The sequence below is a fragment of the Lissotriton helveticus genome, chromosome 5_1, assembly GCF_964261635.1.
Source record: "Lissotriton helveticus chromosome 5_1, aLisHel1.1, whole genome shotgun sequence".
Taxonomy (NCBI): domain Eukaryota; kingdom Metazoa; phylum Chordata; class Amphibia; order Caudata; family Salamandridae; genus Lissotriton; species Lissotriton helveticus.
Window position 1 is genome coordinate 1,083,529,635 of NC_136065.1, and position 25,867 is coordinate 1,083,555,501.

The window sequence follows — 25,867 nt, forward strand, 5'->3', positions numbered from 1 at the left end:
TCAACTACTGATCCGGCAGGACCGGGGTGACGGTCCATTAGCATGTCTGTGCCATGCGAAGTGACAGCAAAACGCCCCCCGAGACACTACCCGCGCCTTCGGAGGGTCATGTGAGGACTGCAGCCCCCTCTCTTTCTCTCCCTGGTGTGAGCAGCCAGGACGGGTCTCTTCTTGTAGTGCCCTCCTGCAGAGACAGCCTTCAGTAGCTGAGGTGAGGTATAGGACCGAGCCCTCTCTCAGCGTGACAAGAAAGACCATGAAACGCAAGGAAAAGCGTTAGAGCCCCCTGGCGGCCGACATGGGAACAGGCGCCACAGTGGATCTTTCTCTGCAAACAAGTTGTTACTGAAAGGAAAGTGCATCTTTGTTGCCTTTCTAGCGCCTCTATTTTACTCATGCTAATTTATCTGTACAATACAAGGCACTAGAGTTAACTAAGTAGTTTCGTGCTTGCTTTTGTTCTGTGAAATAATTGTAAATGGTAACCGATGACAGATGCATTTTGTCGTAAACTTTTAAAGCACCGCAGTACACCTCTAGCAGGTTATATTGTCCGTTGTAACTATTTCACAGCTGCTAAACGGGTAAAGGTTGCTTTCTTCTAAAGCGGCAAACACAAAGTGCATCCGATTGTTCGACATGGGTATCTTTACGTTCAGATGTCCACATGCTGGCGATACTGGCCTGGATTTCAAAGTAAAATAATACAAACTCTACTACGTGAAACGTAACTTCATCGCACAGGCCTCCATTGAAAATCCGTGTCCCTAAATGTACAGATAATTTAAACAGTTCAAATGCAATGAAACGAATCGTGCAGTTTGTTTTGGCGGATTTGTGAACACAGAGACGATTTGGCGCGCTTTTCGGAACCTTTATTGGTTCTGAACAGACGTGAAGCGTTCCGTACTGGCCTCAGTGGTGCGTTAGTTGCCCTTAGACGCTGCTCTCCCCGCCCTGCGTGCCCTTCCCTGCCCCTTCCTGCGGTGCCACAATCATTAACGAGGCCGCGGCCTCTTATCTCATCTCCAAGGTGCTGCCTTGAAGGTGAGGGGAATAAAGCGGCCAGAGGGCGTGGGTTGCCCGCAGTCACGCGCCCTCGCCACGAGGCGCCCTTGGTGCGTGCACGTCCCGGCCCTGAGTCCTGCTCCATACTCACTCTTTATTGTGAGTTTAAGGCGGCCTGCCAGGGGGTACAACCGTGAGAGCCCGCACTGTAGCGCAGCTCTGGAAAAGTGCTCTTTGTGTGATTAGTGGCAGCAGGAATTCTTATTTGTAATACTTTATACATATGTGCGTGTGGCGCGTGTTCTGCCAGTGGTATGCATTCGCAGTGCAAACCAGTTTCACGCCTTCCCCTCCCGGGCCCAAGGGTTCTAATGGAAGCCGGTGTGTGGGGTAGCTTGGCGCGTGTAGTGGCATCCGGCAGCGTGGGGGGATCTGTAGCTGTGCTTGTGGTTAATAGACGTCTCATAAATGTGTCCTTTAACCCGAAATCCGACATACAGCAGGATAGCCGAAGAGACTTCGTGGCCTGCTTCTTACCCACGCACAGAGATTTCACAAAAATTTTCCTCACGTGTTCCCAAGTAATGATTTTGCCAGAACACCACAGTCGCCCCAGAAGCTGAAGGAAACGCACACCTCACCACAGCAACGGGCACACGGACAGCGGGAGGGGGGACGGCACACGGACAGCGGGAGGGGGGACAGGCACACGGACAGCGGGAGGGGGGACAGGCACACGGACAGCAGGAGGGGGGACGGGCACAAGGACAGCGGGAGGGGGGACGGGCACACGGACAGCAGGAGGGGGGACGGAGGAAGGCAGGACAGCAGCAAGCACTCACCAGAGGTCGGGGCAAATGACAAAATAAAAGGTGGCCAAAAAAAAAAAAGTAAACGCCCACCGCCGCAATGACGTGTTAAAAGGGGCAGGATGAGAAAAAAAAAAAATCGCCGGGAACGCCCACCAATCGCCTCGGGAAATGACGTACAGTTCTCTCTTCCAATGGCTAGCCTCCATTTATGGAGCTAGCCAATGGAAGAGAGAGGCTGAACTAAAGCACACAGTGTAAGACATAAGATTTCGCCCTGGGCGGAGCATTGCTTCGCAGTGCTACGGCCAGGGCGAAACCTAAAAATGGTCCTATCCAACTGGAAAGATACAGCTAAGACATCTTTTAAGGGCTGGCTCAATTGGGTCACATACCTCAGGGGTGCTGATAGCATCGCACTACAAAACTCACCCTGGAGACCAGCTTGTAGGGGGATGTGGAAACTGCTGGACGAGTATCTTTAAGTATTTGTAAAGTGATAACACGCTGTGTGCCTTTGTTTTCATTCGATTGCGTTGGGCTCTTGATAGCTCTCAGGCAGAATACTTTTGGAGTAAAAAGAAGAATGTCCCTTACATCCGGCCTTTGTTTTGGGTCCAGCTGGAATCTCAAATAAAAACAAGCATTGTCATAGCCAATAGGTCTCGCCTTTGGCACCTTATAAGTGTTTAGCCATGCAACACTTGATGTTGTTGCACCAAGGATATTGTACTGAACAACTAAAGACTTATAAGGTCCCAAAGGGGAGACATATTGGCTACGTCAATGCTTGTTTTTTTTTTTAAAGGACAAGCAGTGCTATAGGGCTAGGGCTCCGGCTGCCACTTAGTCCACCGCATCCCACGTAGACGCTGCAGTCATCTTTGAATGGTTTTAAAGCCAAAAGCGGTCTCCAGTGAATGTGATTTCCCATCTCAACTGTAAGACTGTTCTCCTGCTTCCCAATTCTATTAAATACAAATTATGTAAAAAGAAATACCTTTCTGAGCTGAACGGCTCATCCTACCCACGTTTCACGCGCAGATTTGAAATACTGATGGTTTGGGCTTCCCGCTATTCAACTGGTGGAGAGGTGTAGAGAGGTAGAGAGAGAGAGGTAGAGGTAGAGAGAGAGGTAGACAGAGAGAGGTAGACAGAGAGAGGTAGACAGAGAGAGGTAGACAGAGAGAGGTAGACAGAGAGAGGTAGAGAGAGAGGTAGAGAGAGAGGTAGAGAGAGAGGTAGAGAGAGAGGTAGAGAGAGGTAGAGAGAGGTAGAGAGAGGTAGAGAGAGGTAGAGAGAGAGAGGTAGACAGAGAGGGGGGAGAGGGAGAGGTAGAGAGGTAGAGAGAGAGGTAGAGAGAAGTAGAGAGAGGTAGAGAGAGAGGTAGAGATATATTACTGTGGCTGGCAAGAAGACCGGGATGACCCCAGTGATATCACCTTCATCAAACCATATGCCCCTGTACCCTTGCAAGAGTACCCAGGCCCTGGAGTAGGAGGTTGAGTCATCATACACTTCTCCTTATCCCCCTCTGTCGTGTTGAAGATCAAGCAACAATACCATAGCTTATGTGATACGCCTCAAAAGTTCTGTGAAGAATTACAAATTGTATTTGAATGTTACAGACACAACTGGTCTAATGTTAATTAGCATACATTATTATGCCAAGCGAAAAATTTATTGTTAAGCAAGGTCTATTGGCCACAACAAAAGCCCACTGAAAAAGCTGCTGTTATTACTGAATGTTTTGGGAAAACTGATTGGATCAAGATTTCTAATTAAAAAGACAAGAAAGGGGAAACTCCTGGTGATTGGATGGAGCAGTTAAAATATGTGTTTGACCATTATTCTGGTACTGATAATGCTACAGAAACTACTGAACTGTTGAATCAGCGCTTGTCCAGGGGCTATTACCAAGGGGCCAGAGCAGCTGTGTACCATTCGCCTTGGATGGCAAACCAACAGTCTTTTTTGGTATAGTTGCTGAATATGAGAATGCTGTTCTGGCAGTCATGTGTAAAAACAATGATTTATGTGAAGCCAGTGTTACGGTACACCCTTCACCTCAATAAACCTTGATCAAGTTTGTTCCATTATACGATCTAACATGCTAATTGTCAAGATCCCTGTGGTTCATCACCCCTTTCGCACCTTTAAGGCCGGACTGAAAACTACATCAAGGCACATACGTGGCAAAATGCATTTGGAAATCTGGGAACAGTGGATTGGGTGTTGGTGATCATTGATGTTGGTGGCAGAGGGCTTTGCTAGGGAAAAGGCCCACATCACCACAGAACGGCTCTAATGTGTGCAAATATCATTATTTGATTTTGGACTTCAAGTTCCAGAAGGCAGTGGGCTGAGGCCATCTTGGGTACTGCCGTTCTGTATGCAAGGAGCCCCGCCCTACTGCACACACCCACTATGCTGCTGAAACCGAGGCAGAGTGAGATTTCTGGATGATCTTCACATGCTCACTTTGGTAAGGAGAGGAGACCAGACTGGGCACGGCACTGAAGAATTATTGGTCTTAATGAGATCGGGTCGATCTCGGCTGTAAGAGCCCAAATGTGTTTCTTTCTTGTTTTGCCATAGAAGCTTGTTGGCTACTCTTTACAAAGTTGAATTTTCCAAATTTGAAAGTGTAATTTGACAACTTTCAGGGAATCGTACATTGGATCATAGTGCTTTAACTGTGATTTATTGCTGGAAGGAAAAAAGACTTCCATACGCAGAAGTTGAACCCTGCAAAAACCAAAGACTAGTGAAGCAGAGTATGCACAGAACAAAACACTATGGTAAGTTTTGCAATCGCCTTTGTGAATGGAACACAAGTTTATATTTGTATGACCGTTTTAAAAAGAAGCGCGCATCCCTCCCGCTGAAAGTTTAAAAAAAAAAAGCTGTGCAGGCTGCAGCGGGAGAGAGAGGCAGAGGGGTGCACCCGCATCTGCTCTTTTTCAAAGCACATACTCGTGCTTGTGCATGCTGCTGCGCACTTCCAGAATCTGTATGCCGCCACAAGCAAGAGCATGTGCTTTGAAAAAGAGCTGCACGACGGCTAAAGGTCACCTATGCAGCGCATGAGCGCTGCGTAGGCGAGACCTAAAAAGGCCCCTAACAGCCTGCTCATTGCAGCTTGGAACGGAAAGCAGTCAAAGTGCAGGTGCTGCTGAATATGTCCTGTGTCTGCAAGTTGCATCAGAACAAATTCAACATAATTCACTGTGGCCCAACTTCTTGGCAGGGGGATGGCGTCCAACCTGTGAAATTAGTGGGTGGACACAGTCCACAGCGTGTACTTCTTGACTTTTGCCTTGAAGCACATGCAAAAAAAGGGGCCTCCACACGTCAGTGAGGCCTCTTTCATCCAAGTTTTTTCCAGACCATCATCGAGGCGGCACAGAGGCTAGATAAAAATTTAAAAAAAACATTACCAAGAAAACAAATTCCTGAGACGGCTGGGTCAAACGGAATCTTCAGCAGCTTCTGTCATAATAATAAAAGAACACTAACAATGGTATGCAACTTGTTGATACTCATTGCAACTGCTTGCAAAACTGATACAATTCCTCAGAAACAATGAGGGAAGGTGAGGACAAACAAGAACCTGAGTAAAAATGAAAGAACTGAAACACTATCTCTCCCAAGCTGAGACTGCTCTCTTTCTTCACCAATAAGGCAATAGTGATTAGTAAACAAATACATCTAAGATTAATCTAGAAATAGATTGAACGGGGACCTGCTTAAAAGGGCTAATGTTACCACTATGCCCCTGGCAGGGTGACTACCAGACACTACAGATCCTGCTTCTCGGATAGTGCATAACAAAAGAGAATAATCAAAGACAACCACCTAGAGACTCTCAGATTTGTAGCAGCTTTATGAGGCTGAAGAGCTTTAAAACCAACTAACCTCATTATCCTTTCCTAAAGACAATATACTATGAATATAATGACTCAGAGCCCCTTTTAGGGTCAGTCTATGCAATCCCTAGTCCGGTGAGGAGCGCAATGGGGACAAAGGCACAGAAATTACCTGAGAGAAATGGAACTCTGTAGCCAGCTTATGTGAATAAGCATTGGCAAAACCATTAGGTTTAGCTTGCATGTTGAGTCTCGATTTCCCTGTGAGAGTTTCCAATGAATGCTCAGGGTACCAAGATGCTGAAGATCAATCACCTAGTCAAATGGCTTCTGGTGGAAAGAATGACTTCCAAAACCTCTGGAAGGAAATAGGAATACAGCTTAACCACTCAAGTCTCAGCCATGAAGGTTCAAATTCCCTATAATTGGGGTGCAGAATCTCTCCGCCTTCTGAAACAGAAGGTCTTCCCAAGAAGGAAACCGAACAGGATAGCAAATTCTGAACAGAAGCAGGACTAATTACTAGGGTCTCTTTGAATTACGCAAACCTGATGGAACCAAATGTTCTAAATGAACCTCATCAGATAGGGAAGAGGAGGTAACACATAGTGCAGTGGAAAGTGCCAGTGTATCACTAAAGCATCCCCCAATGAACTCTGGAGTTTATTCTGCCTGAAGCAGTGCATGAGACTGATTTCTCCAGGAACTAACCCCCAGTAAAACACTCCTCTTACAACACTTTCACTAATAAACATGGTGTCACTAAATTGTATCTTAGTTGCAAACCGAGGGCCCTGGGGTGGAGCAGGAGGCCAAGGCGAGATGGGAGGACGAATTGGAGAGTGAGATCACCATAAAGGACTGGGGCTATTGCTGCAACCAGATAGGCCATCTCCCCATCCAATGGGTGGCTGCGATTGATACAATTTACATTTCTACATCAGACCTGTTACACTCTACTTACATAGTATAAAGCAGAACTGCAAGAAGACTTGAAGTGTGCAAAATGTCTTGCACCAGAGGTCAATTTTACCCATCTGGCTTGGATGTGTCCTCTATTAGCAGGTACTGGATTAAAGTATTTAATATACTTTCCGATATGACAGGGAAGAAGCAGACAATGGTTTTCTTGGGGTATACTGTAGATGTACCAGGGACTGTGTGGAACTTTGTTTTAGTTGCCCTGTTGCTGACTAAACGTTGGGTGGATTGTGCTTTTGGAGGGAGCATGCCCCGTGAGTGAAAATGTGGTTGGAGGACGTAGCCTTCTGTAATGAGCACTTTGAACTTTATTACACCACCATCCCCCCCAAACCTAATATCGAATGGGGCCCGTTAAGGACTATTTGTTAACACATCATACACCTACGAACTGAAAGGTTGCTACTATTGCAGTCAACTGCTTCCAGACATCTGTGTTCATAGCAGGTGACGAGCACCTATATATGTAGTGGGAGAGGTGTTTTTTCTCTGGTCTAAATAAGTAATAAATGCGTTTATGGAAATGGGGGCTTGGCATTTTTTTCTTTTTCTCTAATGTTGTTAACTGAGTCTCAATTAAAATACTAATTAAAACAAAAAGCAATATAGAAGAAATCTCTTATTGAAAAAGGTTGAGGATGGGTTTATTATTAATATTCTCCAGCTCTGAATATGGGAAGCAACAACTCCCTCTCAATTTAATTTGTGACTTTGTCAGTCTGTTCAGGAAATCTGTCACAATGCCAATTCAGCTAGCTTGAATTACTGACAGACCGAATTGGCGATGCCAATAGGTCTGGCTTATAAGTGAAATAACTCTTCAGTTACTGGTATATGTAGGCACTCACCATCATACAAGCACTCTATTATTTGTAAATGCGTTCATTCACCCACTGAGACATTTTTCATTCACCCACTTAACCATCCAGTGAAATTTAAGCACAGAGACTCAATAAGCAAACGTAAGATGCATTTAAATAATTAAAGTAGGGAAAGGGGCCGGATCCTAATAGGGATTAGGTCGGTTGTTTTAGCTAGAGTATCACCGCAACTCACAAGAGGCACTCCTACCTCTACACAAATCTGATGGTTGCTAAATATGGACACACTTCTATAATTGAATCATAGTTTAAAAAGAAAATTGGGGTAGATACAGGTCCTGACGAATTGCCATAGATCTTTGACTAAATAAAGAGCAAGACACATGTTGACCATTTATAGAGAATAACAGGGATCATTATTTTCTTTCATATTCCACTCTGTTTTTGCTCATTGACAAGGATAGCCAAAAAATAAATAGGGGGTGGGGGGTCCTTAGTTAATTTTAACTTCACTTTCCTCACCAATCTGCACATTCATAAAATAAGATCTTTCACCTTCATCTATCATTATTAACTGCAAACTAGGTAAAAGAACTCCAGCAAAGATCCCCCTTGGGCATTGCAGCGCCGGCCAACGAGGAGATGCCCGATGATGAAGGTGCTACCTTGTTTGAAGGGTAAGGGCTTTTGCTCCAAAATTTAACTTTTTCCACCAACCTTTGCTTCACCAATGATGTTTAACTGGACAGTAAACAGGAACAGCATATTCTGTATCTTTTTGATAGTACTTGGGAGTGTGTATGCTGGACCTTTATTACTCCTTGTCCCTCAATTTGTTAATAATTTAACAAATTCTTTACACAATAAATAAGTCATGCCCACTGGTTTTGTCAAACGTTTAAATAATAAACAGATCAGTCCTCTGGCCCAAACTATTGATTGGACTGCATTCAGCTTTCCCACAAGACAGAAACAACACTCTTTTTTTGTGTCAGCACACAACTGCCCAATCATACGCTGTACCAAAGGGTATCAACATGACGGCCTCCTTAATTGATCCTTCTGAAGCTCTTTTTCTGTTCATCACATAAGGTTTAGCAGAAGCTGTTCTGCCAAGCGAGAAATAAAAAGGTCATGCAACCAATGAACAGTGACCCTTCACTAAGACTGGATACTCTAAAATATTAATACAGTACTGCTGTACAAAAACTATTTGTATCTTGGATTACTTTAATGAGGACCTTCCCTGCAGGTCCTACTTTTGTCCCTCACCAGCCTTCTGAATGGGTACTTTAAAGCATTCAACTATCTCATTACAAAAACTTACAAAATGCAATACTAAATAAAGACTACTCTTGGTGCTCTCACTCTTCCCTTCTCTCCTCTCCCTTCAAAATTATGCAGAGGTTTCATCTTGACTTCTGAATCCAGTGGTGGTTCTGAGTCACCTAAAAGTTGTGTTAGGGACAGCAGTGTACCTCACTCCAACTACAATATGTGAAATGTGTGTGCTGAATAAGAGCTCACTCTGGTTACTCATGCACGACTTCAAAACACTTCCCTCCTAGATCGCACTGCAAATACAACATTCTTTCCACTATGTACTCTCCCATGGTGTAGAAAGCTACCAGTCCAATGATGTGATCTGTCAGCTCGTCAAGGGTCTGAAGCTCTGTAAAAATGCAATTACAATAAGTATGTTGTTTCCGTTTTATTTTTGGGTTCTCGGTCTAGCGGCCCACTGCTAATTGGCGAGGCCCCTGCTTCAGAATTAAATGTATAAATACAATAAATAGGAACGTGAGGATCTTACTCTGCCTAATTTTGTTTCCTCAATTATCTCCCCTCATTCGTCTGTACCTGTTCAACTGAGTTTGTGAATGTGTCCATCATGCATGCTGCACATTCTGTGGCTGACATTTTCAGCTTTCACTAAGTCAGCGAGAATGGTGCCCAACACAATGTGTTGCTTACAAAACCCCATTTGAGAGCGCAATGCCTAGAGGCAGCCTCTGCATTCTTCAGTTCAGATGTTGTTGATTACGCACATATGGAACTTCTGGCTGGGTAACATTTTCATATTTCGCCTCAAAGTTTTGGAATTCTTTGCCATTCACATTACAAGCAGAGTAGTACATCTTGAAAATGTTGACGAGGCTAAAGAAATGGCTCTTTTGTTGATCTCTGGGCCTGGACCTACTCAGTACCAGAGCGCACTAATAGGGCATATCATCAACATCGCAACACGCTGTGGGAACATCAATTCCACTGACAGGCTCCACATGTTTTGTGTCCTTCCTTATGTCCGCTTCCTTTTCAGTTTCCAGAGAATTCAATGACAAAGTTTATTTCAAGGACACGATGGCATTTTCGCTTTCCATACAAAGCTTCTGCCTAAGAGTAATATCAGAAATGTGTGTATTTTAAATGCTCTGAAGCTGAATCCTGGGCAATTAGTTAATTACACGTATGAGATACATGAATACAAAAAAAGAGGCATATACTTACTAATTTGGAAAGCAATACTTGGGTATCTGATCTCCTGCAAAACCAGCTTTAATTACACCAGAACCCTGTAGAAAAATAGATGGAACAGTTGTTAGAACTGCTGCATAACATGTTGATTACTTACTGGTAACCTCTTTATTCCAATTCCATCTTTCTCGTCCCAGTTCGTAACTAATGTGTGGTGTGCGCACGTGAGGTGAGTTAAGCACCCTGCTGCCCAGGGAGGTTCTACCGTCTCCCCTTTTTTGGTGGTACCACAGATTGAAGCCCTATCGATCACACCCACTTAGGAACCTCCTATTTCAACCAAAGAAGCCAGAATTCCACATCTAAGCAAGTACTGGCCTACGGGCTCAATCTTCTTTCTGAATCGACGCGACGAGTGTGGCGGCTTTGGTAAATATTGGCAGTTTTTGAGCTTTTAATTTTTAGTAGGTGATTTTTCTTTAGCCTAAATACTTTTTCATTGACCCTAGGTGCCCCTCCTCAACCCCACCACACATCTTTGTCCTGGTGAAGACCCCACAGTAAGGTGGAACTCAACCTACGTGCGTCAGGGGTAGAAACGTTGACTTTTTTCACCAATTCCTATCCATGAACAACAGAATCATTGTTATATAGAATCATAGCCATATGGGCTAGGATTACGATTGTTATTCTGTGTGGTTTGGTAATATGCCTGTGGGATGTCAACTACGAATACTGTGACCACACTGAATCTCTGAAACTTTTCACTTAATCCTCACCACAAAACCACTTACCTACCCTACCCCTTCCCCTTTCTTCGGGCACATTGTATATATGTGTATATTCACAATGAAGAGTTTTTGTCACATTTATGCTTTGATGAGGATGTAATTAAATAACATCTCTCATTAACCATTAGAAGATTTGTTTGTTCTTTCTCGTGATTCGTTATTCAGAATTATCTGTTTTTTCTAAATGCATGTACTGGGACCACTTTCCTTGCAACAAAGAAGCCCAAACAAGCATGGCAATGCCAATAGGCCTCACCTTTGAAAGGCATTGGCTGATCTTTTCACTCTGCCAGTGCTAGCAGGCGATGCCGAAAATCATCAGCAAAAAGAAAACAATCTCTTGTTGCTGATGCTGAATAGCATTGGTAAAACAAATTAATACATAAATATCATAAATAAAGAATGACTGTTGCGTAAGGGCAGGCCATTTTGGCTTGGTAGCAAATTGCAGCTGCTGGGACTACCCTAAAAGTAAAATATTTGAATGTAAATAAGGGGACAGGGAGAAGCGGGGGAGTAAGGCAAGAGCAGGAGGCAGGGCTTTAGAGCAACTGAACACCTCCAAGAGGTTTAGCTATGCTTGAGGGAAGAGACAAACACAAGAAGAGGCAGGAAAGCCACCAAATACGAAGCAAGCAAGATTAAAAAGAAAGCCAATTTCTAAGTGATCTTTATATCATCCCATTGCCTTTAGGCGGAGAAGGAGCGATGAACTGGGATGCACGGGTCTGGGGAGATCTGGAAATCTAAGTGGTTTGTATTCAATGGGATGTGTTGTTATATCTCCTTTTTTTATACTGTATCGCTATTTGCATGTGCAATTTGTTGTACATGTTCTAAAACCAATAAAATGTTTTGGTATTAAAAAAAAAAAAGGAGACGGATAAGGAGGAGGCTTGGAAAAAATACTCAACTTAAACAAGAGATGGCTCAAACTAGTGTCTACCAAATTTAGATTGACCACAGCTCCCCATGTTCAAGTAAAACTCTGATAAAGAGTGAAAAGATGCACAAACAGAAGTATTACAAACTGACATGGAAAACACCTCTCAAAAGCGCAAGCGCAGTAGGCACTCCTCTTGAGGAATGAGATATGAACTCTTATGTAGAAGACTTCTAGGTTAACTCGTAAGAGTATTTCCCAGTAAAAGAAATCCAACAACAAATACTTATCACCTTTCAGACAAACACCAGATCCATTACAATATTTTAAAGCCCTTCTCCGATCTAGCCTTCTCTTCTTTCTTTTGAAAAAATGAGGCATAAGAAACAAAGTAGAAAAAGAAATTGTCTGTGAAACCTGGAAGTCTGATACTACTTTTGGTAAAACAAGAGTTTAACTTCAAGAACTATTACGAAACACTATAAAAGGAAGAGATGTGACAGAGCCTGATGCTCGCTCACTCTCCTAGGCATAGTGAGAGCCAATAAATAAGCCAACAACAGTTAAAACTGAAAACCTTTCATAAAAGAAAAAAACATTCACATGACAAGACGAGACTAGAAAGGGTTTTGACAGAAACTTATTTTGTAATACCTTAAGAAACCACTGAAAACTTAAAAGAAAGAGCTCTGCTTGGGCAAAAACAAACAAGCCAAGAGAGCAGTTAAATAAATTCAATGGTACCAATGCATTGCTGTTTCGCCACTACAGAAATAGCAAATTGGAAAATACATACAATATTTGCATGTAATGGAACAACAAAATACTCAGAACACCAAGTTGCAAAGAGAGACCATCTTTTTGTAATATAACCTCTGGTCTAAGGCCTGCTAGGGGCAAAAAGAACTTCCTGTGGAAGGCAAAAAAAAAGAAATTGCTACCTGCCAGCCAGCTGATTTTATCCTGGCATGATCAGTATTTTAATTTCCCTGCTGGTAAAAAAACAATAGAAAATCACTGAAAGGTAGAATTTTTCCCCTTATAAATACATACTTTAAATAATAAATGGTAGATGAAAGCACTTTAAAATGTGTTCTACATCTGCCGTAATGACCCCTGACTGATCGTTGTTGTAAACAAGGCAGAAAAGGGATGTTAAAAATGCTATTTCACCGACCTCCCGCCGCGAGCGCTGCCTGAAGCTGTGAGGGACCGCCTTGAATTGCCACTATCGGCCGAAGAACTTGGTACGGCTCTAGGGGAACTTAACACAGGCAAGGCCCCGGGACCCAACGGGTTCCCGAGCGAGTTCTTTAAGAAATACTATCTCCAATTGGGACCACACTACAGGAGAGCCCTGGAGGCAGCAAGAGAGAGCGGGATTCTACCCGTGGATTGGAGACATGCAGAAATAGTGGTATTCTGCAAGCCGGGTAGACCGCCGGACAAACATGAGTCGTATCGCCCGATCTCTCTGTTAAATATCGAGGCCAAGATACTGGCCAAGGCCCTTGCGAATCGACTCCTCCCGTATATAACTGAACTGATACACTCGGACCAGGCGGGGTTCATGCCCCATAGGGCAACACGGCACAACATCAGGCGCGCGCATGTGGCTGTAGCAGCGATTGGCGGCGCCAAGATTCCGGCAGCGTTGCTCTTGGCAGATATTGATAGAGCTTTTGATTCCCTTAGCTGGACCTACCTCTTTGCTCTACTCCCACGGCTTAACTTTGGGCCGCATTTTCTGTCATATGTGAAGCTCCTATATATGGGCCTGACGGCCTCGGTGAGGGTGGCGGGTGCCACGTCAGTGGCCTTCTTAATCGGGCGGGGCACTAGGCAGGGGTGCCCCCTGTCGCCGTACCTCTTTGCGCTTGCCATGGAGCCGCTGGCGACCTGGGTCAGGATGGATGCTCAAATACGAGGATTGGAGTGGGAGTCGGGGCCGTCGGATAGAATTGCCCTATACGCGGACGAGGTCCTACTATTCCTCACGGATGTAAATAAATCGGGACCTAGAGCCCTGGAGATTATGAGGATCTTTGGGGAGGTGTCAGGACTGTTCTTAAACCCGCAGAAATCTGGACGCTGGGAGATCGACTAGAATTGGGACAGTGGGCATCGCCCCTGCAAATAGCAGTTGGAGGCCTTAAATACCTGGGGGTGTTTTACGGTCTCGCCTGATGTCTCCTGGCAACGCAACGTGGTGCCGGTGTGGGACCGAGTTCAGTCTGAGATGAAATTCTGGGCCCGAATGCCGCTCAATATCTATGGCCGGTCAGCGATTTTCAAAATGGTCGCCCTCCCGAGACTTCTATACCAACTACAGATTCACCCATTCTCAATCTCGCCGCGTTGGTTTCAGCAAGTGAACTCATCTTTGGGTCAGTTTCTGTGGGCGGGAGGTGCGGTGCGCGTGGCCCTCCGTACCTGCTTTTTATCCTCGTGCTGCGGAGGGTTGGCCACATCGGATATCTTATCATACTACCAGGCGTCTCACCTCCTTATCCTGAATGAGTGGTGGTACGGAGACAGGGGGGACCCGGCATACGCCCTTGAGCGCTACTGGATGGAGCCGTACTCGCTTCACACTATTCTATACTCGGCGCAATTGAGGAAGGGATTGCCATGTGTTACACAGTTGGTCTTTCAGATTTGGCAACAGGCACTGCGCCGCATGGGGTGGTGGGGTAAACTTACTGAAGAGACCACGCTCTGGCGAAATGGCCAACTCCCGACGTTGGCGTCCCTGCAGGGATTCCGGGGGTGGGATTCTATTGGAATCTCGAACCTGGGACACGTGATGCGGGGCACAACCCTTAAATCCTTTCAGGAACTCAGTCAGGAATATTGCATGCCCAGGACACAGTTTTTTAGGTACCTGCAGTTTCGTCATGCTACTACACCCGCTTTGGAGGGCCTGGACTCTCTGCCCGAATTTAGCCCATTAAAAGCTAAGGTGTTCATGGGAGAGCTAGAAGACAAAAAGATTTCCCGTATCTATCAGACCCTAGTTGTCCACTGTTCGTCGTCCTTACAACATCTGCGGGAGGTTTGGACAGAGGAGGTGGGAGATCTAGAGGAAGAAGATTGGCGGGAAGCTCTTGAGGCCCCGAGGGGAGCGGCTATTGCGGTACGCCTACGCTTTATCCAATTCAAATACCTGCATAGGGCCTATTACACCAGGGAGAGACTGTGGAAGGCAGGGTTGATTGGGTCCCCCGAATGCCTGAGATGTGGTCAAGCAGTTGGCACTTTCCTGCACACGGTGTGGAGCTCTGACAGATTGAAGCAATGGTGGACTGGTGTTTGGAACTGCCTGTCGGAAGTGCTGGGCTGGGAACTTCCACGCACCCCCAAATTGGGGCTTCTTCATGTCCTTGAAGGGGTGGGGGGCAATATTTATAAGAGACATTTGTTGTTGTTGGGCCTTACGGTTGCGAAGAGGGACATCGCTAAAGCCTGGAAGGATCCTCGCACTCCCAGAGTGTCAGTATGGAAGCAGGGCCTTGACTTTTGTATGGGACTGGAGCAGCCCGTATACGAAGCCAGAGGATGCCCCAAGAAACACTACAAAATATGGAAACGGTGGGCAGACTACCGGGGGATTTGGCTGGAACCACCGGCAATACTTAGAGATAATGAGAGGCCAGTGTGATGGTGCCGAGAGGCGTTATGGCACACGGAATTTTACATATGTATTTTCTGATTTTACATGGTATGGAGACAGGGTGACACTGTGTGGGGGGGGGGGCTTGGGGAGGGGTGGGAGTTACGGTAGGGGGAGAGGGGTGGATGGAGGGTGGTGTAGGGGTTTGGGGCTATGTCTATATGTTTTACGGATCGTAATAGAGGACGAGCTGACTTGATTGCAGTGCCTCCAGGGCTTGGAGTGCTGTGATTGTATGGTGATCCTTCAATAAAAAGAGTTGTTAAAAAAAATGCTATTTCACATAAAGTTCGACATAAGAATCATGTCCGGGCCTTTGCAGAATCTTAAAAAGTGAACAGATAGCCAGTACTTTTTTCTGGGAAAGGTGGCAGCCCTACTCTCTGAAGGTCCAAAATCTAAGACTGAGAGCTATGAGATTTGTATAGAACAATCTTTCTTATTATGAATCCTAAGGACCTCACTTTGAGAGAGTGGTAAGAGAGGAGCACAACAGAGAAAACAAATGTCCGGATACCAAGGAAGATTAACTCAATTCAGAACAATAAAAATCATGTGAGCTTTGTAATAACAAATCTTGCAAATCTCCATCTACATCAGAGGCAGAGGAGGAAAATTGTGATGGAAATGTAAGTCACATTTCAAGGGTGCAGTGTCTCCTGGAAATATCCCTAATAGATACTTACAGTCAATACTCCTGTAATATTTATTTACATTGAACTTTGTTTAAAAAGTTGTTTTACAAACTAATCAGAGTTTAAAACCAAAGACAAAACATTTTCGAACATAATAAATCTTGTTTGTATACTTTAAAATCACATTATCAAACACATTACCATAAAAGGGGGCATATAAGGCTAGCTGCCTCAAATTCTCAAACAATATATTTTAAATCCTGATTTTTATCCACGCTACGTTAAGCCTACCAGTATGGATGATATGTGACTCTTTCTCTGTGTAACCCTCAATGTCTTATGTAACAATTCCTGCACTCTGATTTGCCCTCTTGTATGAATATCTTGGACCAATATGTGCTACACTATGACCTGTGGTCGAAGTGGGTGGGATCTGAAGGGCACGATGTGCCCATACTTTTTTCATTTGGGAAAAACAATTCCCCTAAATTTTGTGAGAAGACAACTGTCCTTGTACAGCTAATTCTGAGAACTGAAATGCTTCATCTAAAATGTAAATGGCAATCTCTTGACCTTTTGAGAAGATTTCACCTGTGAGGGTCATTCTACCCTCGGCATCCCTATTGATCCCTGAATTGGGAATGTAGCTGCATTTCATCTTTTATTAGGTAAATTGACCACCCACTAAGTTTCAGGCCAAGTGTGTGATTGGATGCATAGCATGTCATCCATAGTGGCATACTACATTGCATGTTATGTTTGGAGATTTCGTCGTTTTTGAAAAAGACAAGTGCTGACCTAACAGATAAGTAGTCTCCTTCTTTGGAGAGACAAAATAAAGAGAAAAATTTCAGAATTTGTCTGGTATTATTTATTTTATACCTTCTTACTTTCTGTTTTGTTTTTTTGATTTAGGAATTCATTTTTTCCGAAAAAGATATACCATACACAATTAACATACATTTAGTCAAAGACACATATACAAAATACATTAGATATAAACAACAGAACATCAATCTTAATGTTTCATATGTACATTTGCACAAATGTTTGTGCAACACCAAAATCATTCAATATTTACACTCTCTTCCTTCAAACAAAGTGAATAAACACTCAATTAAGGAAGAAATCAAATGGAGAAAAACGATAAATGTTCAAAGCAATATAGCAGAGGACTGAAGGACTAAATCCAAATCTCAGTCAGGCAAGAAACCACTCATTGCTAGCTGTATTTAGGTAGTTGTCTCCATTATGCCGACGCGTTTCGAACTCGCTTTTGACTTCGCTCATTCTTGTCAGGGCTTTATGATTTTATCCTGCAGACGGTGTGCAAAATATGAATAAATAGGAAGAGTTACGTTAGTTCCTTTTGTGGTGTTACATAGCCTCATAAATTAATTCAGATTATTGCATTTAATAAGTGTATTTGGTGAACGCATACCTTATAATAATCGTCACCGATTGATGGGGTTCAAAAGATTAGCTGCAGAGGTCCCCGTCGCAATTTCTAGAAAAGGGGGAAAAAAACCAATGGAAAGGATTGTATTTCCTGTCCCAATGATAAGCCTGGTACCTGATGCCAAAAGTAACACCCTAGCTCCTACCTTATTCAAGTGTTATTCGTGTTGTTAATCACTCCAGGGATGACATACGCCGTTTAGTCATGGACGCCCCTTATGTCCCACGATCCAGCCTAGAGAAAGAGTGCGGGGTAACTATCTTTAACACTCTCAGGTAATGTCTATTGATGTGACATATGAAGTTTGGGAAAAGTACCTGCACTTCGTGCTCGCTAGCTTGGATTGTGGGCTGAGGCGGAGAGCGCGTTTGTTATGCGGTCCGCTTCAGCGACGTTAGATCTCGCAGTCAAGGGCGGGGTCCGCTGGATATTTCAGAGACGCGACCTATTCCTGCAAAAAGAAAGCGCGGTGTATTACAAACTGCTTATTTAGTGCAGCCGCAGTTATTCTAGCGGATCGAGTGGCGAGATGTGGACCTACCCGGTGTCTCTGGTTAGTCTGCAGACATCGCTTGCAGTGGCTTTCCATCAGTGCGCCATGTTTAGTGTGGGCGTGATTATTTCAAGATGTCATGTGCTGCTGGGGATTCTGGGATTAGTAGTCCAGGTCTAATATCTTGAAATGGGGGAGTTTATCTTTCTTGTTTCTATTTGAGGAGTATCTACAAGCGAGCAATTTCTGACATGGAGTTTAACCCAGTTTGTAAACTGTTAAAGCGCAGTATCAAATAAGCCTCTTTTTTAAGTAAGACATCATCCACATTCTGGACTCTTTTCATGTGCCCTATGGTATACAGGACTGTCCATTTGAAGTCCATCTCAGAGTGACCCTGTTCGATGAAATGTTGTACCATTGGTGCAGACACAACTTTGTTTTTGATACGCGATCTATGTTGTGTAATGCGGATGTTGATTTGCTGGTTCGTTTTGCCAATGTACAATTTATCACAGCTACAAGTGATTGCATAAACCACATTCTTGGTTTTGCAATTGCTGAAACCTTCATTTCGCCACCTGATATTTCTGTGGGTGAATTCGCTGCCCTCAATTGTTGTCTCGCATGATACACAGTTACCACATCTGTGGTGACCTTTATCTGTTTCATGCCCCATATAGAGAGCAGGTCATGTTTTGGTTTTTCTATCATGACGTCTGCCCGCACAATTTGTTGACCTATGCTCCGGTTTTTTTTAAAAGCAAAAATTGGTCGTGGAAATGGGCATTCCAGCTCTTCTAAAAGGTGCCAGTTCCTGAGTATACTTTGTCGCACCTGGTGGGTGTGGGGGCCAAACGTTGTGACACAGACTAGTTTGTCAAGATCCGATTTCACCTTACGTTCAAGTAGGCACTCACGTGGTGTATATCGTGCCCTTTTACGTGAGTGTTTCAGCAATTTCTTGGGGTATCCCCTAGTGATCATTTCTTCGCAAAACCTTTTGGCATGGACATCAAAGTCTTCTACTTCTGAACAATTTCTTCGAATGCGAAGAAGCTGCCCGTACGGTAGATTAGTCCGCAAGTTTCTAGGATGTGCACTCTGATGGTGGAGAATGGTGTTTCTATCTGTCTCCTTCCTGAAGAGAGAGGATTTGAGGCAACCATTCACACAGCTCATTTCTACATCCAAGAACGTCATTTTTGAGTCACTATGTTCCATTGAGAACTTGATGTCTTGGTGTTTATTGTTTAACCAGTGGTGGAATTCTAACAGTTCAGTGTGGCTCCCCTGCCACAGGAGCCACACGTCATCAATATATCTAAGCCACTGTTTTATGTGCTTTTTGTATGGGTTATTGTTCTCCACGAACTTGTTCTCATACTCTGCCATAAACAATATGGCCATCTCCGGCGCATAAGGACAGCCCATGGCTGTCCCTTTGACTTGTACGAAGAACTCATCATTGAAGCGAAAGTAGTTTTTCTTCAATGTCAGTTCTGCCATTTCAAGGATAAATGATGTCGGGACCCTGTGGGGTCTCACCCTCATATCCAGGTACAATTCAATAACCTCCAGTGCTTCACTTTGGGGAATTTGTGTGTATAGTGAAGTCACGTCCATTGTGACCATGATCTCTGTTGAGGAGTTGAATTCCACACCCTCTGTTTTGATCAAAAAGTCGGTGGTGTCTTGGAGGTACGACTTCACATTGATTACAAAAGGCTTCAAAAAGTAGTCCACATACTTTGATAGTGGTTCCAAGCACGAGTCACACCCTGAGACGATTGGTCGTCCAGGGGGCTCGGCAGGGTTTTTATGTATTTTGGGAAGGAAATATAGCAGTGGGATCCGAGGGAATTTTTTCAGAACAAATTCCCGTTCCTTCTGTCCCACATAGCCACAATCAAAGCCCATTTGAATCAGATCAGCTATTTTAGATTGGATTTCTTTAGTTGGATCGACTGGCAGTTTCCTGTACCAGGTTTGGTTATTAACATGGGATTCCCCTTCCTTCAGATATTTCTCTCTGGGCCACAAGACAGTTGCTCCGCCCTTGTCTGCCGGTTTCACTATGATGGTTTTGTCCTCACTGAGGCTTTTCAATGCTGCGTGTTGTCCTTTGCTTAAATTAGATTTCATGTACCGCTTCCTCTTCTCAAGTTTGTTAATTGAGGATAGCACCACTTGTTCAAAGGCATAAATTTGCTTTGGAATATTCTGGTAGGGAACAAACGTTGATTTGTTCCTAAGCCCTGTTGTTTCATAGTCAGTTCTAGGTGGCTGGTTATTGAAAAAAGCCTTTAGTCTAATTTTGCGGCAGAAGGTGATCATTTCCATTTTGATTTTTGTGAAATCCGTTTTCTGATTGGGAACAAATTTCAATCCCAGATTCAGTACGGACTCTTCATCTGGTGTAAGAATTTTAGTCGATAAGTTAACTATAGTCGATGGAACCTCTATGATTTGTAGGAGTTTTTCCGGGTTCGCATCTCCCATGGTATTTTTTGTTTTGGTTTTCCCTGTTGGCCCTTCCCTAAAAAAGAGACCTGCTTCTTATTAGTATTGCCTCTTGTATCAGGGCCGGAGGAGTCTGATGAGGATGATGTCTCTGAGAAGGTTTTGAACCTGTTTCTGGAACGTCCTTGATAGTTATACAATGCTCCCCTAGAATCAGCTTGGGAATAGTAGTCGTCTTTTAAAAACGGATATGCTTTTTCGAGGGTAAAAGATTTTGAATCCCTCTCGTACTGGATAGTTTTGTTGTTTATGGCAGTGTCCTTAAAGGACAAGATCTCCTTTTCAATTTTTTCAAGTAATGCTTTGGCATCAGGGACCAATTGGCTTTCTTGGATACTTTTAGTAACTTCCTCTATTTCTTCTAATTCTTTCAGGCACAAACACTGGGCTGTCTCAATTGTATGGACCATAAGGTCCCTGCTGCATTTCGTATTTATGCAACTAAAGCCCCTTTTATATTCTGCATCCTCCGTAAAGATTAGCGGCACATTTTTCACCTGTAGCCCCCAAGGGTGATTTCAGCAGCTGTTACCGTTGTTCATCTCTATGCATGTCAATGACGGTTTTGGTGACCAGCCAACGTGTTTGCTATCCCACCCAGGTTGCGTGCCTAGCATAATTCTTCTATTCCACTCACTAAATAGAATTTTAAGCATGTCCTTGCTTCGAGTGAATCACATCTGCAAGTGCTTTATTGGAACTAATTCCTTCTTCATTTCCTCTCCCCTGCCCCTCCTTTTTCCTTCTTATTTTAACAGGTTGCAATGTATATTTACTAATGTATTATATTTGATGGATAGTATTGTAGTCCTGATGATGTTCCCATATGTTTAGGGGATCGAAACATCGTCGACCAAATCACTCTGACCTGCATGAATATGTCAAAGTGTTCCTTTGGGTGCAATAGAGTTTCCCTTAACAATAAGTGTGACTTTTTGACATGCACAACTGGTTCATCTGCCAATGTAAAGGGTGCTTGGAATCAAGCCAATATTGGCTTTACTTCATTGCAATCACTTGAAGCTGCCCGATGACACAGATGTATTCTTTTTGACTGGTATTGCAAGGGAGCTGTTCTTTTAAAGGACAGTTCTAAAACACTGCACTATGTACAGTCTGGGTATTACCAAAATCTATATTTTGGAAGCGCTTTTTAAATCTTAAACCTTTTGACGCATTTTGTAGCGGCCAGTCTTATACTGTGTAATGCAAGTTTAAAATAACGACTTATTTCAAGTGCAATCTCTCACAGACTAGGACCTCGTAGCACTAAACATATCCGTATCACTATTCCCCACTGCACCAACTAGGATTCACTTCTGTTGCTCTCTGGTTACATACACCGATCACTGCAGTGCATTAACTAATATAGGTTTCAGAATGTACGATAGTGCATTTCCCTCTGATTAACTTAAATTGCATCTATTTTTCATTTAAGCTGTGCCTTATTTATATGTGGTTACCTGATGGTGAAAGACTGAAAATAGTTATAGAAAACTTTGCTTTTTTTGCCATGCTTTTTACACCACCCCTACACTCGCCTCTTTGCGCACAGCATCACAGTTACCACACTTTTTTTAATGCACTGCAAACATAGGGTATGGCAACCTACAATGGGATGAGGATTGCTACAAAATATTTTTTTTAAATGGAGAGAGAGAGAGATCAACAGTGTGTCCCTGTGATTTAAGTGGGATAGGATAAGGTGCTGTAGGAATGTGCCCTCTTTGTATGGTCTCCCCCAAATCTTTTTCTCCAATGTGGATGGTTTTTGACTCTGAAAGTACACTGGAGGCTGCTAACCAGGCCCCAGCGCCAGTGCGCTCTCCCTAAAATATGATGCATATGAATTGGTAATCCCAATTGGCAAGGACTTTAACCCCTTATAGGTCTCTGGTAAGTGGTACAATTGGTACCCAGGGCATGGGAATTATAGAGGACAACAGCGCCTGCAACACTGATTGTGCCACCATCAGTGACCCAAGTAATAAGATGCGAGTAGGCCTGCCATTACAGACTGCATGACCAGTTTAACCCCTTTAACCCCAGCCGTCATCAGCACACGCCCACCGCGGGGCGTGACCGCTGGGGTTCGTCACCAGCATGGGAGGGGTTAAACTGCTCAAACTCGACTTTACACTCTTCATGAGTGGCAAGGTAACAGCACTATTTTTAATGTCAGTCACCCCTAAGGTAGACCTCCTGAGCCCAGGAGGCAGGGTGCATTATATTAAAGGTGTGGACATATAAGTGCACCCTTATATGTCCCTATAGTATCCTTCTTCTATAAGAGGTTACTGCAAGTGTTCAGGGGAACAGAGGATAACATGGGCTGACACGTGGGCATTCCCAGGTTGCCAGCTCCATTACTGTCCTACTGGAAAGTGTCATGTTTGATATCAAACAAATGGTCTCATCAAACCCCGAATTTATTGTGGCATGCACCCAGGTGGCTGCCTTGGAGGTTGCCCACTGCCCACCTGGTTGCCAGAGCATTTCCTGTGTCCTGGCTTACAGCCTGCAGTTGCTGCCTCCGAAACTAAAATCTGATCCCTGCCAGGAGGTGTGAATACCCCCAGGAGCCTGAAACAAAGGCTAGCCTGGATGGGAGGTGTCACCTCCCTCCCTGTCAGGATGGCTAGAGAAGAGGGGCCTCAAGGTGATAAGCTTCGAAGCACCCATTTCCTCTGATATGCAACCAGGCTTCCCCTGCAGTGAGAGGAAAAAGCCAATCATCCTGCCCCAAGCACATTTGCCACCCGGACAGGCAGGAGAATGAGATAGTCAGGAAGCATACACACCCAGAAGGCTAGCACCCCTATGGTGGGCTACCTGGTCTGTACAGCTAAAAAAGGGTTCTGCCTTTTTTAAAAGTGGTAGAATAGAGGCTTCTGGGTAGAAAAGGTGCTACACTCCCCACACAGTGGTCACCTCGGGAACTGATTAGCTGCTGGGGCTAGTAGACCATTGGCTACTAGATACCACACCGCTAACGCCCCATAATCTAGGATTTAAGAGGCTCCGCTGGCAGGAGAACTTCAGATCTGATCGACTGGTAACCAAAAGACAAAGAAGAGACCTGAGTCTGCGACTTCAGGGTTTGCACAAATAAAAGGACTACACCTGTAGTAACCATGCAGCAACTGCGACTCGTCCTGTACCAGAGAATGGTTCCGAATTAAAGATGAACCCCTATGCAAGCCAAAGACAACTCCAGAACTCCCTTGGACTAGAGGTACTAGTCCCCTGCAGCTAAGAACGCACCTGGATCAACAGAATCACTGGCCATCGGGCTTGCCGAGGGAATCACCCAAAAGTAAATGGTCTTGTGCATTGTGGAAAACTTAGTCCTGACCTCCAGCAAGCTTCAGGTGGCTACCGTTTCCCCCAGACTCCAGGATGTCAAAGTGACGAAAGGTGAGCTCGCCGCTGCCAAGACATATGGACGGCCAGTCGGGTTGCAACTGCCTTTATTCTACGCTATGCCTCATGGGAACCCTGTAGCATCTTCAACTCAGCGCCTCTGTGGTTCCATTGTCAAGATTTTGCAACCCCTTCCCCATCAGCACCGTCTAAGCAGTAAAAGCAGTACCTGCAGCTTCAACTTCAGCACCAGGGACAGCCGGGACAAATCTGCACCCAGGCCCTACGATCCAGGTAAAAATCAACTGACTGTCCAAGCCTGGTTCTGGGGCCAGCCTCACCTTCACTCTCAGTTGATTCTACTGTATTCGACCTGCAAGTGACTGATTGTAACTAGTCCATTTCCCCATTGACCACAACATTAAAGTTTTGCAGGAGTAAAATGCACTGATTTATTTTTCCATTAAAAATCCATAACCGGGGGGCGTGGCTAAGATGGCGGCTCGGTAAGACGTGTCTCGCGGAGGCTCCCCAGGCCTGATCCCCCGCCAGGGAACCTTGCGGACCTTCGCCCTCACCGAGCCGGCCATTACCAGCGGTAAAGGTCCGGGAGAGGTCCTGCAGACGAAGAGCCGGTGGTGAGGCTCGAGGCTGCCGTAGAGCGCCGGGGAACGGAGAGGCCTGCCTGCGGTGGGCCGGCGCGAGCAGCAGTGACCCGGGCGCTAGTGCCAGGCGGCCCCGGGAGACCCCCGGCAACGTCTGAGACTCGAGTGAGGGAGAGTCGGGGACCCCTGCAGCGGCTCCGGAGACCCGAGAGCATCACCCGACACCAACTGACGGAGGCGCGGGCAGACCGGAGGAGGACTACGCGGCGCCGGGCCCGCCGGCCCCCGGAGCAACGCGAGGCCCCGGCGTGGGCCTGGTGGAGGTGGGCGCCGAGGACCGGAGACGCTTGGCTGCCGCCGAAAGGCGAGTGTAGAGGTGACACGCGCTGCTGCCAGGAGGCGGGACGGGACCCCACGCAGCACAGCGGACACAGTCCGGCAGCATCCGACAGCGGCCCAGCGGACAGGGCGGTGCCGGGCCCGCCGGCCTTCGGAGCTACGCGAGGCCCCGGCGTGGGCCCAGCGGAGGGAGCGCGGCCCTGCTGTGTCGTGGACCGGTGGAGCCTATCGGCATCGGGCAGAGGTGGGACCCGGCGTCCACAAGAAGGAGGTGAGCGGCGCTCAGGGGGCGGCCGGGGAGCGACTACTGGTGACCCCCAGAGACTCACACGGCACGAGGCAGGGGCGCAGCTACACCTCTGGGACAGCCCGTGGAGGCGGCGGGCCCTGGGAGAAGGAGATTGGTACCACACGGGCGCCAGATTCTGAATCACGAACGAGGAGGAGCGGCAGTATTGGGGCCTAGGGGTGAGGCCCCAGGGACACGATATCGGCCTTCCCTAACTACGGCCGGAGCACATCGGGGCACCTTGTGGAGGCACCTAGAGCCCCGACTGGGCTGAGGCCAACGGCTGGGTTTGCCATGTCGAACCGCAAAGGGAACCGCAACATCTCGGAGATGCTGGTCAGGGGACCCCCCCAAGACCGACAAAAGCCCGGACAAGCCGGCGCCAGGGCCCCCCCCCCCAAGGGGAAGGATCTCCCAGAAGGCGAGACACCGGCGACCAAGGCATTTATGGAAACCCTCTTCGCCTCCCTGAAAGACGATATTCAAACCTTCCGGCAGGAAATGACAGGGGAGTATAAGGAACTCCGACGAGACGTCGACGACTTGGGGGAGAGAGTAGCGGCCAACGAGCTCTCGGGCCAGGCCAGAAGTGAGGAAATTGAGCTCCTTCGGCAGGAGATCGTCCGCCTTCACGACCAGCAACTGGATCTCCAGACCCATACGGAGGACCTGGAGAACCGCTCCAGGCGGAATAACATTCGTGTCCGGAATGTGCCGCTCAAGGCGGAGGGGGAGGACATGGCGGGGTACCTGCAAGCGCTCTTCCGAATGGTGCTGGGGGAAGAGGATGACTTTGTGGTTCGTATCGACAGAGCCCACCGAGTGGGCCCGGCCCGCCGGTCCCAGGGCCC

General features: G+C 45.8%; 1 protein-coding gene across 1 annotated transcript in view; it reads right to left on the reverse strand.

Annotated features, from left to right (window-relative positions):
• The window catches only part of ACTR1A (actin related protein 1A), a 262,729-nt gene that overhangs the window by 219,162 nt on the left and 17,700 nt on the right, over positions 1 to 25,867 (reverse strand). The window contains exon 2 of the mRNA XM_078643654.1: positions 9,997 to 10,061. Coding sequence (XP_078499780.1) covers positions 9,997 to 10,061 — 65 coding nt within the window. The remainder of the gene's footprint in view (positions 1 to 9,996; positions 10,062 to 25,867) is intronic.